The 17,762-nt window shown below is 32.6% G+C and overlaps 2 protein-coding genes and 1 non-coding gene across 3 annotated transcripts; 2 read left to right on the top strand and 1 right to left on the bottom strand.

Moving 5' to 3' along the window:
- The first annotated feature begins 2,476 nt into the window (after positions 1-2,476).
- LOC123907343 (guanine nucleotide-binding protein subunit gamma 3-like) lies at positions 2,477-4,975 on the top strand. Its single transcript, XM_045957558.1, has 5 exons — positions 2,477-2,823; positions 3,343-3,395; positions 3,489-3,533; positions 3,621-3,665; positions 4,348-4,975. The coding sequence occupies exons 1-5, from the start codon at positions 2,668-2,670 to the stop codon at positions 4,763-4,765; spliced, it is 717 nt and encodes a 238-aa protein (XP_045813514.1). The 5' UTR covers positions 2,477-2,667; the 3' UTR covers positions 4,766-4,975.
- A 2,274-nt stretch (positions 4,976-7,249) lies between these two features.
- LOC123907342 (subtilisin-like protease SBT1.8) lies at positions 7,250-10,395 on the bottom strand. The gene is made up of 2 exons (XM_045957556.1): positions 8,323-10,395; positions 7,250-8,208 (listed from the first exon to the last, which is right to left on the bottom strand). Exons 1-2 carry the CDS (start codon positions 9,932-9,934, stop codon positions 7,538-7,540), a joined length of 2,283 nt encoding a protein of 760 aa, XP_045813512.1. The 5' UTR covers positions 9,935-10,395; the 3' UTR covers positions 7,250-7,537.
- A 4,694-nt stretch (positions 10,396-15,089) lies between these two features.
- Positions 15,090-15,171, top strand: TRNAS-GCU. The gene has a single exon. It is a non-coding gene; the product is annotated as a tRNA-Ser (tRNA).
- The last annotated feature ends 2,591 nt before the right edge of the window (positions 15,172-17,762 follow it).

Raw genomic sequence — 17,762 nt, 5'->3', positions numbered from 1 at the left:
TATTCGTGAAAATATATTTTTACTCTCGAAAAATGAAGTTGACGACAGAGTGAAGAAATGTGAGATTTTGGACAAAAGGAGTATATAACTCATCAAAGTAGGTATTCATTCAAGTGTCACAACGATTAACAAGAAGAAAAATGAAGTAAAGAATTAGTATAAATATGAAGAGTTAGTTTGATTTTTCTCCACCGCAACAACTATAATTTTTTACGGGCTTGAATAGTTGTGTGATGAGAGAGTTTTGATTTTATCCTTGTAAACATTGAAATTGTAGCTTAGAGTGTTAATAATGTTGTATGTGCATAAATTGTATGTTAGAGTTTACAATTTCCTCTTTTTTAAATTGTAGGTTGAATAATAAAATGTCTTATTGCGATATTGTGGATGTAAGTATGAAATGCCAAACTACAATAAACTTGTGATATTGTGCACAGTAAATTGTAAAAGTGAGTTGAAAATTAATTATATAAAAAAATATTTGTTAAAATTAATGTCACACTTCTAAAACAACTCCGGCTACTTGAGATGTAAAATCAATTTTGGCCACTTCATATTATTTTAAAAAATGACATAAAATTGTAAGATCGACAACACTTTTTGAAAGTAAAAGTTTATTGTTCTTCTCATCCTTTCAAATGATAGAATAAGTGTCCTTTCAATAAAAACAATTCAAAACCAATGATTTAAGCGGGAGGAGATTTTCTCCGGTGGCATCACAACTACTTATTTCATTTTTGTGGTGTACTGTTTATATCAACAAAAAATATTGAATGACTGAGATTGAGATCTACACTGAACTATCTCAAATGAAAAATTCACCGTAAAAGATCCAATTTCGAATTAATTTGAGACACACATATTTTTCTTTGCGTCAATAGACACACATTGATCAAGTTACCATCTTAGCCGTAAAAATAGAGGGATAAACGAGCTTCTACCACTAAAATGTGATTTTTATCCTCAACCTCGTGGTGGTTTCAAAACGATTTTCAAGTACCAATCTACTACGTTGAAACATTTACCACATCTCTTATAAAAGAATCATAGCAAAAAATCTGAAACAAAATCAAAGTAAAAAATAAAGTTTGCTAAATGGGGTTTGTACATACACTAGCAGTTGCAGGCTTTCTTTCAGCCGTCTTTACTATTTATAATTAAATGCCCTTACCGTTACCTTTATCAAGTTGTGCCTTCTCTCTTGCTCAACAATTTCTCCTTTATTTACCGTTTCTAGAGTGCATTTGATCGGCTAAAAAATACGGAATTAGACCGAACAACTTTTGTTGTATCTATTTGATTTGAAATAACTGACAGGACAAGAATAAGAATTTTCGTTTTATCCTATTTCTTAGAGTGCATTTGATTTGCTAAAAATGAGTATTATAGCTACTTTTGTTCTTAACTAGTAGAAAGGTAAATTTTGCATTGCAAAATGACATTTTTTATATTTTATAAATATTTACTACACAAATTTTAATGTAACATTGTTATATTAAATTTCATTAACTAGTGTCTTAGGACACTATGACCCGAGTTCGAACCTCAGTTCCTTACACATATAATACAATACCTGACAATTGAGCTAAGTTTATGGGACTTAGTTACCATTTTTCTATTTTTATATAAATATAATATTTTTAAAATGTTAGAAGAAGATTTTAAATGATTTCTTTATGACAGTTTTGAAAATGGTAGTGTGGACAGTCAGAGAGACCAGTAGGCCATAATGACTGTCTTTCTACTCTCTCATTATAATTCCTATTTACAGTTACTTTTCTTTATTTCCTTTCCTTCTAAAATTTCAACTTCAACCCTTTTCCTTTGCACGAGTACAACAATAAAAAACTCACAACTTGGATTGAAAGAGTTTGAAATTTGATTTATAGTTTAAACATAATTTCAGTTATGCAATTATAGAAAAGTTTTACTATCTCCGTTCCAAAATAATTTTTACTTTAGGAATAAAATTATGTCTCAAAATAATTGTCATTCTCACTTTTCAATGTAATACTAGAGTCTTATGTTCGAATTATATGTATTATGTTCGAATTTCATTAACTAGCTAGAGTCTTATGACAGTGATCCAAAGTAACATTGACCTTCAATTATAATAAATGAAGTGTTTGGAATTTGAATCTCAACTCTTCTATATAAAATGCGATATTTCTACCGACAGATACAAAATTCAATTTTAATTCATGTCGAAAAACAAATGCTAAAAAACCAAAAGGAAAAACTAACGGCCTTGAGGATAAACAACACTCATACTATCTGCCGCAAGCAGCAACAGCAAACAGCAAAGCTCGAGATTTATCTGACAATTTTTAAATTTGCAGGGACTAAAATCAAATATAGTATTTACCTCAAGTAAAGTAAAGTAGTTGTTGTTAGTTAATTATCCTATGTCAGAGAGGGTATTTACTGCCTGTATGACAGTAGTGATATAGATTCACATCACACCTAACCAACCTGATTTGCCGCTTCTTCTTTGTCACTTACCATTACTATTGTTACTTGTGCCTTCACCTCTCTCTTTACCTTTACCACCTCCACTCCATATTAAACAACACAACACTAAAAGGACTACTGCTACTACTGTCTCCAACTGCAACATTCAAACTATTTTCCATTTCTTCTTCCTCTCCTCTCTCTTCTTCAATATCAATGTCTATTCCTATGCTTCGTTCTTCTTCTTCCTCTTCTGTTCCTTCACTTCCTCCTCCTTCTCCTAAGTCTCCTCCTGAATATCCTGATTTGTATGGCAAACGCCGTGAGATGGCTAAGGTTCAGATGCTTGAAAGAGAGATAAGTTTTCTTGAGGTCAGTATTTCCTTTTCATCTCTTACATGCTTTTTTCAATCTCTTAATCAAAATGTTTCTAACATTTTTGTGATGATCAATGAAGTAAGTACTATTACTATTAGAGTTGATATGTGGTTTCATTTCAAATTCAAGAAATGTACTATAGTTTGTATTCATGGCATTATAAAATTCAGAGACAAGGTTTTCTAACTTCAAAATTTAAATTAAACTAATTCTTGAACTCTTTTGTTTTTAATTATAGCAACAAAAAGTGAAGATGCTCTTTTCAATTTTGCAGAGAATCTTTTTGTCTGTGACTCATTGTCCAATTTGAAAGACATACATGATTTTACTCTATGGAATTAAATTAAATTAAATTATATGTGTTGTTAATTAGAAGTTACTTGATTAATAACTAATTAGCAACATGGCAACTTCATTTCATGGAAATTTGGGTTTAAGAGATTTTTTCTGTAGTCTCTTTCTGTCAATTTTTGGTGTTAAAATCAAATTTAGTGATGATTTTGCATCTACCAGGAAGAATTGAAATCTGTGGAAGGCCTTCAACCAGCTTCAAAATGCTGCAAAGAGTATGTTAATTTGTTGAATTTAAAACTATAGAGTGATTCCTTAAAATATTTGATTTTATTTTTGCTGATTGAATGCCATAATTAATGTTACAGGCTTGCTGATTATGTGGTGGCAAATTCAGATCCTCTGTTACCTTCGTAAGAAATGTTCTCACCAAATCAATCATCCTTTTGTTAGTAGTTTAGAAGAGATCATGATTCTTATACAATTTCTCTTTCAAGCAGAAACAAGAAGAATCGCCGGTCTTGTCGCTTCTGGAAGTGGCTCTGGTACCATTTCTTTATCTCCTAACTTTTATTCGCTTATACCACGAAACTTGTGAATAAATCTTCAATTTAGTCCAGCCAGAAACTATCCTTATGATAGTTCATGGACTAACTTGATAGATTAAAAGTAGTTGAGGGACTAATTATTTTTATTATTCTTGGAGCAAATTGAAGAGAGAACAATAGTTTAGAACCAAATTGAAGGTTTATTCAAGAAACTTTTGAGTAGTATAATTCATTTGAAGGTTTTTAAATTGTACAGCTTCAACACCAAGTCACCATGTAGTCTGTTTTCCACACATGCAGCTATTTTATTGAAATGATAAGAAAGATGTTATGTTTCAAGCAAAAAAGAGTAAAAAAAATAACAAGGAACATTCTGAGAAGTGTATATGTTTAGCTTAACTTTGAAGAATGACACACTGTTATGCCTAATTTCATAGATTATGGAATATTTCTTGTCCTTTTTTACTCTGCATCATGTTGCTGAGCCTTAAATTCAGCTAACATTGGTGTGTGTGTTTCTGAGATATAAACAGGAGTGACCACCACACAATGATTGATAAGTTAGTCAAATTTCATTTATTGAAGCAGCAGCATGCCAGCATATATATATTACTAGTAAGTAGAAAGTATTAAGTGTTATTTAATAGAATAACATGAGTAACTAACTTTTTTTGTGCAGTCGAATGCCATGTTTTAATCTGTCTTGGATCTGCTGTTGCTGCTGTTGCTGTGATGGATTATCTGTACATCTAAAATTGCCACAATGCTGCTGCAGTGACTGTAAACCATGCAGCTGCAGCAGTTGTTGCAGTTGCAGCAACTGTTTTCCATCATTCAGTAGTTGTTGCTCCTTACCTAAGTGGAGCTGTTGCTGTTGTTTCTCTTGTCCCAAATCATCCAATTGCTGTAAACATAGCTGTGGTTCGGGAAATTGTTGTACTTTTCCAAGTAGTTGCAATTTTGGGTGTCCATCATGCCCTTCTTTATGCAGTTGCAAATGCACCTGCACTTGTTCTTGCCCAACTTGTCCAAAGGTAAAGCCAGGCTGCTGTTGTACAGACTCATGTTTTAATCCTTCTTGTTTCTGTTGTTGCTAGCTACTAGTATATTCTATTTTTTCCAAAGGAGAAAAAATCTGAACCAGCTCTTGTTGTAAGTCTTCACAAAATTCCATTTATATTAGCTAGCTAGACCAGTATAAATTTTGGAAAAATAAATGTTTATAATTAACTATGCAGTATATGGATAGTGGATACTTGAAGCATTTGTAAGTTGTAATGTAATTTTTGGTATCATAAGTTCCATTCCATCCTTTGTGTTTGTACTATTATTCTCCAATATTGAAATTAATTAGGTTCTTTAATTAATCGATAACCTTCTTCATTTTTAAGTGAAGAATGAGTATATCACCGTAGGCACGTCAGAATCAGAATCACCACTTGCTCACGGTGATTCTGATCACTGCTTGTCCACAGTGAGCATACTCTCATCGTGATACCAAACATAGACTTAGAGTAGTTATGTGTGTTGATTTCACAAACTTTGATTGGTAAAGGCTGCTGGGATGTTTGACAGATCATGAGTCCTGCTAGTTTCCTAAAATCATGATAAGAATAGTGTTTTTATCTGTGAAAAGAGTAAAGAAAAAAGTGTGTGTTGATTTGTCTTATTGATTATTTACTCTTACAAGTTTAAAATGTTAGAGTTGTGGTCCTACATGAAAGTTGATGATCGATGAAAATGGGGTGCACGGCAGGAAAATAAGTGAGCTAATTTTCTTTTTTCTGCATAATAACTGACACATACACACAGAGAGCACAGTACACGGGAAATGACTTTACATTCGGTACACCATTTAGTGGTCATTCAAGCAAAGAATCGTTTTGGAACAAGAAACTGAGAAATAGCCAGTAATTAGTAATTCAAAGGAAATGGGTTGTTAACTTTGATGAATGACCGTGTGCACTGTGCAGCATATACTGCGGTAGAAGTTGCTAATACAGTAGTAGTATAGGAGGATAGTATCTTCTTTTGCTTTTTCCCCCTCTCTGTCTCATTTACTGCACGCGCGTACGGTATATAAGGAAAAGAAATAAATAATTCACACATGGGTGTGCTCAATTTTGCAGAGCAATACTGTCTCGTGATGTTTCCGTATATATATATATATTTGTGAATTTCATTAATCTCCTCAGACCTCAGACCTGCGTTCTGCACTATATATACGTGCTTCTCTGTCTTTGTTTGTTGGTACTATGAGATAAGTTTGGGTTTTATAAAAATTTAGTAAACTGTTTTTATGCACTTTGTTCATGTTTAGTTTTATAATGAGTTTTCTAAAATCAAGGGGATACACACCTTAATTTTGCAAAAGATCTCTAAAGTATAGTGTTTATAAAATTTAGTTTGATATGGTAAAGTTTGTGGAATCAACCACTAATTTAGTCCTCAACTTTGTAAGTGTTGTAACAAGTGTTTAGAATTTAAAAGGAATTAGTAAGAAATAAATAAGTTTTGAACTAATGTGTAGTGTGAATTCTAAAAGATTCAATAAGTCTTGTATTGGAGGAACAACACACACTCTATAGTAGTGTTTATAAGGTGAACACTTGTGGAATATCGTAATGCTATTTAGTTTTGTAAACGGGGAACACCAATGACACTCTTGAGTAACCAACACTAGTAACTTTTTAATAAACGAAATTGATTTTTTTTTTTCTTTTATTTAAGTGTGTGGTCCAATTGTGTTGTAATATTTTACCGATTTCTATCGTACAATAGCTATTCAATATCAATTTGAATTGTCCCGCTTTATCCTAGTACCTCTCACACAATTTTGACAAAGTCGCAAAACATTTTCAAAGAGCAACTTAGTATGTGACTCGACCCGATAATTTCTTCGGTGATATAATATTTTGAACAGTTATGTTATTTTGACACAATTTTTGTTACACAAATACTGTTCATGCAAAAAGTGTGGAATATAAAGTTTTTGGTTTGACAAAATATCCTTTCCTTTTTGAAAATGTCTCTGTATTGTGTAAAATAAATTGTGTATGAATATCATTTCTCAAAAAAAAAAAATATGGACCGACATGTTTTCTGTTTCTAAAAAAAAAAAAACTCAAAATCTCAATTTTGAAAATCTTAAAATTCAAAAGCAACCGTAGGAGATTCTCAAATAGATCTATGACTTTGAGAATATCTCAAAAATGTCTCTAACTTTATTAATCTATCAAGTAAGTTCATATTTTAGTTACTTATTATCAATTAAATCCTTATATTTTAATAATTTACTGTTAATTTTATCCTTAACTTTATCCACTTACTATCAATTTATTCTCTAACATACTTTCAGAAGGAGTAATATTTATAAAATCAGAAACATATTTGAGTCTTTCTTACAAAGTTAGTGAGCAATTTAGTGTACTCAAAGTGGGTTCAAATTTCAGAAGGAGTAATATTTATAAAATCAGAAACATATTTGAGTGTTTCTTACAAAGTTAGTGAGCAATTTAGTGTACTCAAAGTGGGTTCAAAAACTTGGAAATTATCATAAAAATTGAAGAAAATTCCAAACATACTTTAATCATACTTGGTGCATAGCATTATGTTCTGTCAAAGCCTGTCGAATTACACTATTTTTAACGCTTAATAATAATGTCTTGTTACATTAGCTGTTACTTCTGAGTATGACTAATTAATCTCATCATAATGCTATGTTACTTACTGATTGCAACAACAATATCCCATTATCCATAGCTCCAAGCAGCTGGTTTGTTTTTGTCGTTTTCTTTTTTAGATCAACTCCAATAGGGCTATCCTATTGCCTATTGGGCTACAATAACACAGTAGCTATCCAAAACATATCATAAATTGGTCCATGTAAAAGCAATTGGACTTCTAACTTGGTGTCGTTCATTGCTCCACGTAATACTGCCAAAATCACACGTAATCGATTCATCAACAGAATCTCTGTTGGAAACAAACTTCACCATGTATGTTTGCCTTTCTCCAACTTGTTCAAATACAAGCTTGGTAGGGTTCACCGATATCCCAACCGTCGATGGTCCACTCACGGCCACTTCATAGACTGATCCGGACTCCCCAACGTTAGTGAGTGTACGTGTGTATTGAACAACGCTACTATTGTTTCCAAAAACAACAGAAAATGATGGATAATTAAGATCACCGGGGTCAGACAAATAAGTAGAACAATTAACATTAGGACGCTTGACAATGAGTTTCACATGGTCAAGTGTGTAGTTTAAGGAGCACAAAAATGCAATGTAATCGTTAGTGTCAACATCATAGACAAGCCCAGGTGATAGGGCCTTTTGTGGGTTGACATGTCCTGACCCATAAGCCCACGGTGTGGATAAAGCCTCCCCCATTGCATCCCTTAGAGGAGACTCAGTGTTGTCAATGGTATAAGCTGTTGTCATGAGAGCTGATTTGATTGAACTTGGACTCCAATCCGGATGAACCGCTTTCAATAATGCAGCTACTCCACTTATGTGTGGACATGACATTGACGTACCTAACAAAATCACATTCACAAAATTAACAATTCAATATCATACTATAGTATAGTACTAGTATTAAATTATGTTTCAAATTAATATACTATAGTACGAGTATTAAATTATATTACCAGACATGATATTGAATTGAGTTTTGCGAGTGTCTTGTGAGCCAGAAGGCCCAACAGCACCGGTCCAGCCCGCTAAGATATTTACGCCAGGCCCAATAATATCCGGTTTTAGAATCTGGGGGGTCACACCATTGGGCCCACGAGAGCTGAAAGATGCTATCACGGGCGAAGGTTTCACGTTCAAAACAGTTCCACCGAAACTAAGGACAGCCGTTGGATTACGATCCAACGATGCATACATTTTTATCTCATCTCCCTCTGTTTTTCCAACCGCCACGGCGGGTACCAAGTGACTATCAGCCACCAATCCCTCACCGCTCGCCGCCGTGTTAGCAAGAATCATCCCAACTCCTCCGGCGTCACTCACCACCGTGCCTTTCTCAACACGTGAGTTAACACCTCTATCACAAACAACAACTTTCCCGCGCACGATTTCTGGGTCAAGCGAACCGGGCATACATATACTGCTCGATGAGTTGAACCGTTCGTTAAAATAAACCAAACCAACCGGTTCGTTTCCCATTCCTTCTCCACTGTAAAGCGAAACGCCAGAGAAACGTTTTCCGTTTCCGAGCATAGCGTAAGCCGGAAAATCCCGATCCAGCGTCCCTGCTCCGACGGTCATGAGCCACGGAGCTACATTCGACAACGAACCGCTGCGAGGTCCGGTATTCCCCGCCGAACAAGAAACGAATATCCCCCTCTCCACCGCCGCAAAAGCTCCGATTGCGACTGTGTCGAAGTAATAAGGAGTTGAAGATGAACCACCGAGGGAGAGCGATAACACATCAACGCCGTCTTGAATCGCTTGATCTATTCCGGCGAGTATATCGGAAGCAAAGCAACCGTCTGTCCAACAGACTTTGTAAACAGCGATTCGCGCCTGAGGAGCCATACCACGTGCAGTTCCGGTAGCGTAACCGAGAAGAGTGGTAGCGTAACCGAGAAGAGTAGCGTTGGCTACGGCAGAGCCAGCGGCGGTGGTTGCAGTGTGAGTACCATGACCATCTCTGTCACGAGGTGAAATAGTGTCCGTAGCTTTTCTTCTACCACCTCCGGTGGAACCCATTAGATAGCCCTTGGAGAAACTTCTAGCACCAATGAGTTTCTTGTTACAGAGTGAAGGATTGAATTCTGGTGCTGATTCACACTTTCCACGCCATCTTGTTGGGATTTGGGGCATTTGAGAATCATGGAAACTCTGTGATTCTGGCCATACGCCAGTGTCAAGAACTCCAATAACAACGTCGTATGAAGGTTGATGAATATACTGAGAATGGGTCTGAATTTGAAGAAGACCCAAAAACTCTGGAGTTCGGGTTGTGTGCAGTGAGTACAGGGTATCTTCGTATACACCAAGTACTGAATCAGAATTAAGCAGTTTTTGCGCTTGTTCATTATCAAGGGAAACAGCGAAACCGTTGTAAGAGTTAGTATAGGTATAAAGAAGAGAATCAGAATGAGAAGAAGATTTGAGAATGGAAGAGTACATGGATGATGATGCATTGTGTTTCATGTGAACTATGTAAGTCTTTTTGGTAGCCAAGGACATTACTATTGTTATTGATAACAATAACATTACGAGATACAAAGTTGAGATTGAAGAGGCCATGGATTCTTAATTGATTAATAATACCGTGATTAATTAAGAATGTAATGACTAATGACTAATGTTAATGTTAATATGAATGATTATTATTTATAATGAAACAAGAGCTAAGAAGAAAACAACTTACACAAGTGAGTGAAGCTCATGATTCTTATCATCATCATCAGGTTGGCATTTATAAACAAGAATAATTTGAGCTGGTTGGTTACTACTTACCAACTTGTTAGTATTTTGCTAAATTATTTTGTCTGAAATTACGTTTCTGCCACTGTCTGGTAAGTGGTAAGTATTGCTATCCTGTATAAAGAATTTTTTTATAGTACCTTTAAACAACCCACCTTAAAGCATAGTGTAATGATTCTCCAGAATAGTTAAAAAAATTGGAAATGGATAGTCTTTTGGATGTTTGGCGTACTGGGAATGGGATTATTGTATCAATATAGTAACATTTTGAAAATTATACTTGGCTGTTATTATTTACAGAATTAGGTAATTAAGTACCATAGGATCCTATATACTGTATTCGATTTGATAAGCATATGTTCCCATTCCGGATTATTATTGTTACAACATGATATATTAACCTCATTCGTAATACATGATTTTTTTTTAAAGTGGTGTCCACAATCTTTGCCTTCTAATCTAAGGGTAGTCGCGCCGTAAATAGTCGATGTCTAGTGTATTTTGACCAAGCCTCAAGCCTTGACGACCATACTAGACTTTAGTAGGCTTGAGAAAGATTTGGTTTTCTCATGTTCGGTTGCATTTATACTCGTCTTATGAGCTAATAATTGAGGCTCCTTTGACCATCTCTTTAATCGATCACTTGTTAAACCAATTTTGATTAACAATTTATTTTTTTGTGTGTAATTAAACATGTATTTCAACTCTTTTAACACTTAGCTCAAAATCAATTTAAGATACCAAACTCCCACTTTCAAATCAACTATTAACGTAATCTAAAAAATGATTTTCCATGAAGAGAATAAAACATAAACAATTGAAAGAGTAACACCTAAAGACAAAGTTTTATATATGAGGAATTGACATAGATTTGATTGCCTTCGTATTCCAAGGAAAATGAAAAACATACAAAGACAAAGTGTTGGGTCCGAATCAACGCGTCTTATAAGATTTGAGCCTTGACATATCAATCCTTGCTTTCATAAAAAATATATGAATAAAACTTGGTGAAAAAGAATTGAAGGAATAGTCCTTCTTTTAAAAGCTTTTCAATTATGATAGCACTTCAAAGTTGCCTCCTATTATTTGCAACATCCAAAAAAAATTATTAATAAATAAAATTACAAATTTTGAAGGGACATTATAAAAAAGTACAATTCAAATGAAGGAAAATCAACAAAAAAAAAGTCTAACCCATGTTTCTTCATGTTTGTTTTTCCTTTTGTTACACTTTTGGTTATCCTTCATTTTGCTTCATGTTTCTGAGTTTTAGGATAGAAAATGGGAAACAATGAATTAATGCGATAATTGATAAACCTAACCATGTTGTGTGTTTTGCTTGTACATTTTGATGGAGAAATGAGCATACCGATTTTGAATATTGATCTTGACTAGTACTCTTACTTTATCTACAGATTACAGAGCAACCATCATCCATAGAAAAATAGTAGTTTTAGATATAAAGAATAAACAATATTAACTTTAAGTTGATGTTTTTATCTATTTTAAGAGACCTTTATGGGAGGTTAGTGCTTAGGGTAAAATTAGAGGAGTGTTTAACAAATTAATTAACTGTGTTAAGTTGATAAGAGAATTTTTTTATATATTTCAAGAGAAGTCACCGTTTAATGTAAAATTAGAGGGGTCCGTGTCATTTAGAAAAACTTGCAGAGGAGATGGATATAATTTTTCCTAAAATATATGGATACCAGGCACAGGCAGGGTGGATATTAGAATACCCGCACTCATACTCATTTAATTTTTCGGATAATTACTTGTACCCGTTTCTATTATCTTCAGTGCGAATTTTTACCTTATCTACCGTTTTTGCAATTACCCATTGAAAATGAGTCCATTTGCGATTCCTATTCTTAGCCTGTTAATTTAGGCAACCTAAGTATTCTTCATTGTTTAATTTGTGGAGTGGATGACATGTCGTTGTGACCTTTGTTGAAGTTGGATGCTTTCTACTATATATATTATGCATACATATGCATGTAAGATAAAGATATGATCTAGGAGCATTTCTAATGTTTGTGATTAGTATTGATAAAAAAAACTTGCCCCTTGAAAAATATTAATTAAGTAAATGGCTATGGGAAATGACATTTATTCACTTTGGATGCTATCAATTGGGATAATAGAGGATATGTTTCGGGGGAGAGATATTTGTCTTCATCAAAGAAGATATAGAACATATGAAATGCAGGGATTGAACAGCTGGAAAGGAGTGTGGTTACCACTATTTTTTGATAAAATATACGTTTATTTATTTTATCAATCTTTTTGATAAAATATATATATATGTTGGAAATCACTGCCAATTCCTTTTTATGACATTCTAATATGTATTCATTAGATTAAATAATTGAAAATATTCAATATAGTATACTAAATATTTTGTTATTGGTTTTTTATGGCATATTTCGTTGGCACGACCTTGTTGTGATATTCATTGGCTACATTGCTTAACCAAATCATCTTCTTGATACGAACATGGGCAGGCACTGCTACATAAATTGAATGATTTATCCATCATCCATCATAGGGGTAACAATTGAGTATAATAGTGCTACATATATTCAAAACATTTGGATTCAAATCTTCATCTTGATATGTAAAAGAAAACACGACTCTACTAAATTTGTCTCTATTAAATAAGGCTTCTCCTTTGAGCACTTCCTGCAGATTCTCCTTTCAAACAATTGATCACAACAGTTGAATCAATGTGTAACTCAATCATATATTAGTATGGAGAATCAATGAAAAACGCGTTTATTTTTTTTTTGTCTTCAAATATATAATTTGATTTGACAATTCATTCCAAAAAGTATTAGTATAATTTTCAAGAGAATAAAATGAAAACACGTTTTGTTGTTTTTGTCTTCAAATATAAATTTGATTTGACAATCCATTCCAAAATATAAGTAGTATAAATAGTATTTAAATCCTTATATACTCACGGACTTGAGCTTGGTAATTGTAATAATATAATTATAGAGTTTTATATAAAAATAAAATAAATTACACCAAAGAAAAAAATTGATCCACTTACAAGTTTTATTAATGGACGTCCTACTCAGCAGATGAATAGTGCTGGTTGAGTTTACTTTCCTTACAGAAGATTCTAATCATAAAAGTCCTACCAGAAACATTTGTAACACACTTAGTTCAATTAATGCGTTACTTCAACCTAATGAAACCTCCTCTCAAGACTGAATAGTGAAATCAGACATCAGCTCGACTTGATTGGGGCAATAAGTGAATGATGATGAATCATGCATACACTCACATTTAAGAAGATATGTTAAAATTTATCAAGTGTGGGTTAAGTTCCACATTCTTTGAGAAAGTTAATGTTCAGGAATATATAAGTGAAATGACATATAAACTTAATATTTTAAGGTTTTGAGAAAAATTATGGTGTTAAAAGTCACTTATGTGGTTGCTCAAGGTCTAATGTGATGATCCAACCTACCGAGTCTCCTCCTCCTGGTCCAATAGTGGTACTAGATAGACTCACACTTGAGGGAAGATGTTGAGATATATCGAGTATGAGTTAAATTTTCACATTGATTGTAAAAGTTGAAGTTCAACAACATATAAGTGAAATGACTCATAAAACATGTTAAGAATCTACCTCAACTCCCAATAAAACATATAGGGAATTTATTGTTAAACAGGCCAAAAATTAAGAAGGAAATATAATGGAGTAGTTCATATATAACCTCTGCATATAAAAATCTAAAAGTAACCAATATATATTAGGTTTAGCGGAATGAGCTAAACTATGACAAATTAATATTCAAATATTAAATGGAATACATGACTATCTTAAGTGGCGATAATCTATAAAATAAAAATAACAAAGAAAAAATAAAAGTAAATCATTATCAACAAGTAACAAAATTAAATTAGACTCAAAATTATAAATATCAGTCAAAATAATCCTTACTTTTATGAGTCAACAAATTCATATTTGAAATCATAAAAGATCATTCTTTTTATGGAAGTAAAACATCATTTAAAATGGTCAATTTGCTAACTTCTACCGTTAGAGGCTATGAATCGACGAAATTGGACTCCATGGAATCAACATTTATCCCACATTCAGTCACAATATTAATGTTTGTGCGGTTTTGATCGGACAAACTAAAAAATGACCTATTTTTTATTTTAGAATTTCAAAATTATCAAACTTAAATCCAGAATTAAGATGGTCCGATATCAATCGGACAATACTAACGCGTGACTAAACTCCATGGATGTCTTTTAGTGTAGCAACTAGCAAATCCTCATCTAGTATTGACTAATGAGTTAGAGATGTTAAATAAAAATAAAAGAGAGAGTTTGAGATGTTATATTTTTTAACACAATATAAGCATGAATCTTTTCAAAACACAGAATAAGTGTATTCCGTAAACTATGTTCCTATCCGATACTGTGTGGGTTGTGTTTTAGAAGCTAGTAATATTTTTTGTCAATGAAACATAATAGTTTATGGATAATAAACCATTTGAATAGAGTGAAACATATTTGAATTGTAAATTACAACCCCCCACGTTTAATATTTTGTCCTATTATTGTTGTGTATAAATTAGTACAAAACTTGTTATACGACACATATTCACGGGTTTTTAGCTCAATAAACTAAGTGATGATGGATTGATGGATGTCTTATGTGCACGATCCTTAGTATGAAGGAAAAATAGTTGTAAAAAGAAAGAAATTGGGTGGGAAAAAATGAAGAGACTATAATATATTAATTAAATAGAAATTGAAAAAAATTGTGTTAAACTCTGATTAAAGTTAATAAATAAATTTGTTGGGTCTCGTCATAAGAAGTTCATGTTCTTTTTTTTTTACAACCGGTCACAATGAAATTAAATCTAAATTAACTAGGTTGTATGAAACCAAAACAATTCTCTAAGCGTCCACATGTTAAGTTGTATGAAAAATATTACATACACATGTTGTCGCTTTGGCCGAGTGGTTAAGGCGTGTGCCTGCTAAGTACATGGGGTTTCCCCGCGAGAGTTTGAATCTCTCAGGCGACGTTTATATAATTTTTTACAATATTTCTCTTATTTATGCACCGTGGCGAGAATCAATCACCTGAAAATACAAATTGAACTCATTATTAAGTTCTATTTGGTAAGACAAGATTATAGCTTATAAGCTTATATGATAAACAAAAGATTCGTTTGGTAAACATTTTTCAAAAAGAGTTTATACTTTATAGTGTATCTTACTAGCTTATATAGTTTATTTTTTAAATGTTATTTCAAATAACTTATAAGCATATAACTTATCATTTAATCATCAACGACTAATTTTATTTTCCTTTAATCACGGTTTATGTATTTAATGATGAATCATCAACATATAATTTTAGCCGCTAATGCATAAAACATGTCAATATGATCACTTTGAGTTTAGGCAAAAACCATTTAATCAGCAACAAGTAAACTCTGTCAAAAAGATGAGACGAAAGTAATGTATATCAGCAACAAGTAAAATTAATAGGCGTGTTATTAGACTAACAACATCAGCAGCATGATCACAAGAATTTAGGCATAAACCATTTTATCATGTTAGAAAATTAAATTAGGCCACGTCGTTGGACAAGATGATAAATTCTCTATCCACCTCTACATTTTTTTTTATCTCCTGAATTTCCGTTTTTGTCCTTGTATAAAAAAATCGGTTCTTGTTTATCGAATTTTTTTTGCCTTGAAAAAATATTCAGTTTCTACTTACCGAATTTTTTCTTAATTTGCACTAAGAAAAAAATTGGTTTATGCGTACCGAATTTTTCTGCAAGAACAAAATTGGAATTTCGGGAGGTTAAAAAGAATCACCGGGAGAGTTGGAAGAGAAATTATCGGACAAGATAGGGTATGAAACCAATTGGAATTGGGCTCACTTACAATATTTTTGGCCAATAATGAACTGGCCCAATTTTCAGTTTTTCTAACAAACAAAAGACTGAAACAAGAATTTTTCCACCCCATGTTTCTCTTATCTCCCTTGAAAATCCGTTTTTGCCCCTAAGACTTAAGTTTGGAATCTCCGTTTCAAACAAAAAATGGTTCAAAAGATATATTCCGCTCACTATGATTCGGAAAACATAATCTAAACATGTCCTTTATACACACGGGTTATTACATATTACCCATTGCGGGGTGGGGGTGGCGAGAGAAAATTTCTTTAAACAATGGTTTGAGGCCCATTGTAATACATTAATACCACCTTTTATAAAAATGAAACCAACACCTTTACTAAATAAAATTAAATTAAACCAATCGTTAGTTGGTTCAGTGGTGATTGGCGCTGAACTTGGTAGGGAGGACCACGGTTCGATCCCCCGCAACTGCGATCGGGAGGGGGCTGGAACCACTTGATGCCAAAACTGACCCCCGAACCAGATTAAACTGGTGGTGAAAAACCAAAAAAAAAAAAATAATAAAATTAAATTAAAGGATATAAGTGTTATTAGCAACACAATATTTTCAATACTTTAATAACTAGGTGAAATTCATGCTGGCCTACCATTTAAGAAAGTCTCCACTAAATAAAATGTGTGATTGTTTACTTATAATTATAAAAGAGAAAATGAGAACATTTTCTGTCAAAAGAAATATATTATAAAGTGAACATTTACATGTCATAGTTTTTACATTAACATGAACATAAGTTCATCAATAGAAACAAAAAATAGAAAATTTTGGGGCGAAGAAAACCTTGTTTTCATTTTTAGGAATTAAAAATTAAATTTCTCATTTTTTTTAGAAACGTAAAACTTATTTACCCCTAAAATTATTTTATTGACCAAAACTAAATTATGTATTTTTTTTTTTGAAATAGTATATTTTATATTTTAATTAATAATTTTCTAATTGTAATAAATTATGTAAAGACAATATTTTCATTAAATTATTAAAATGATTTTAAATCAAATATTTTCAAGAAAAAAATAATTCAGCAACTTCCACAACATACTTTTTAAATTAAATTTATAAAACTTGTAATTAAATAATTCAAATAAACTAAATATATTAGCCCAGATATATAAATGTTGGTCAAATTAAGATCAAATATTTAATACATAACGATTAATTTAATAATACCAATCAAATTAAAGAGATGCTTACATAGAAATAGTAACACAAAGTGTGTCATTCTTGACTTGATTAGAGCAATTGATAAGGGCGATCATTCACACCTGATCGGAGGGTCAATACATTTTAACACTATCTAGTATCTACATTATATATGGAAGAGACCATATGAAAATTGTGTTAAACTTAATTGTAATGGAGCTTATATAAGAACTCATTTGAGCTACTATTCACATATTTTTTTAAGTTTTATTCGAGTTTTTTCTTCTGTGATTTTTTTCGTCTGGTGTTATTTTAATCTCGTCTTAGTGTGGAGTTTTGTTTATCCCGTCTGTGTACAGTGTTTGTCTCGTCTTGGTATGACGTTTATTTTTGTTCAGATTTGCAGGTTTGTTTCGATCTCAATTCAGTGCAGATTCAATGACTTTAGCATCATCAACGTTGCATATCCGGATACATGATTATTCCGGACATTTGAAGTTTGTCATATCAATTGTAGGTTTTTTCTTAGACATTAGGCCGTTTTA

Source organism: Trifolium pratense, linkage group LG2 (genome assembly GCF_020283565.1).
Source record: "Trifolium pratense cultivar HEN17-A07 linkage group LG2, ARS_RC_1.1, whole genome shotgun sequence".
NCBI classification, from domain to species: Eukaryota; Viridiplantae; Streptophyta; class Magnoliopsida; order Fabales; family Fabaceae; genus Trifolium; species Trifolium pratense.
Note: the sequence above shows the minus strand (reverse complement) of the source record. Positions and strands in the feature narration are given on the sequence as shown.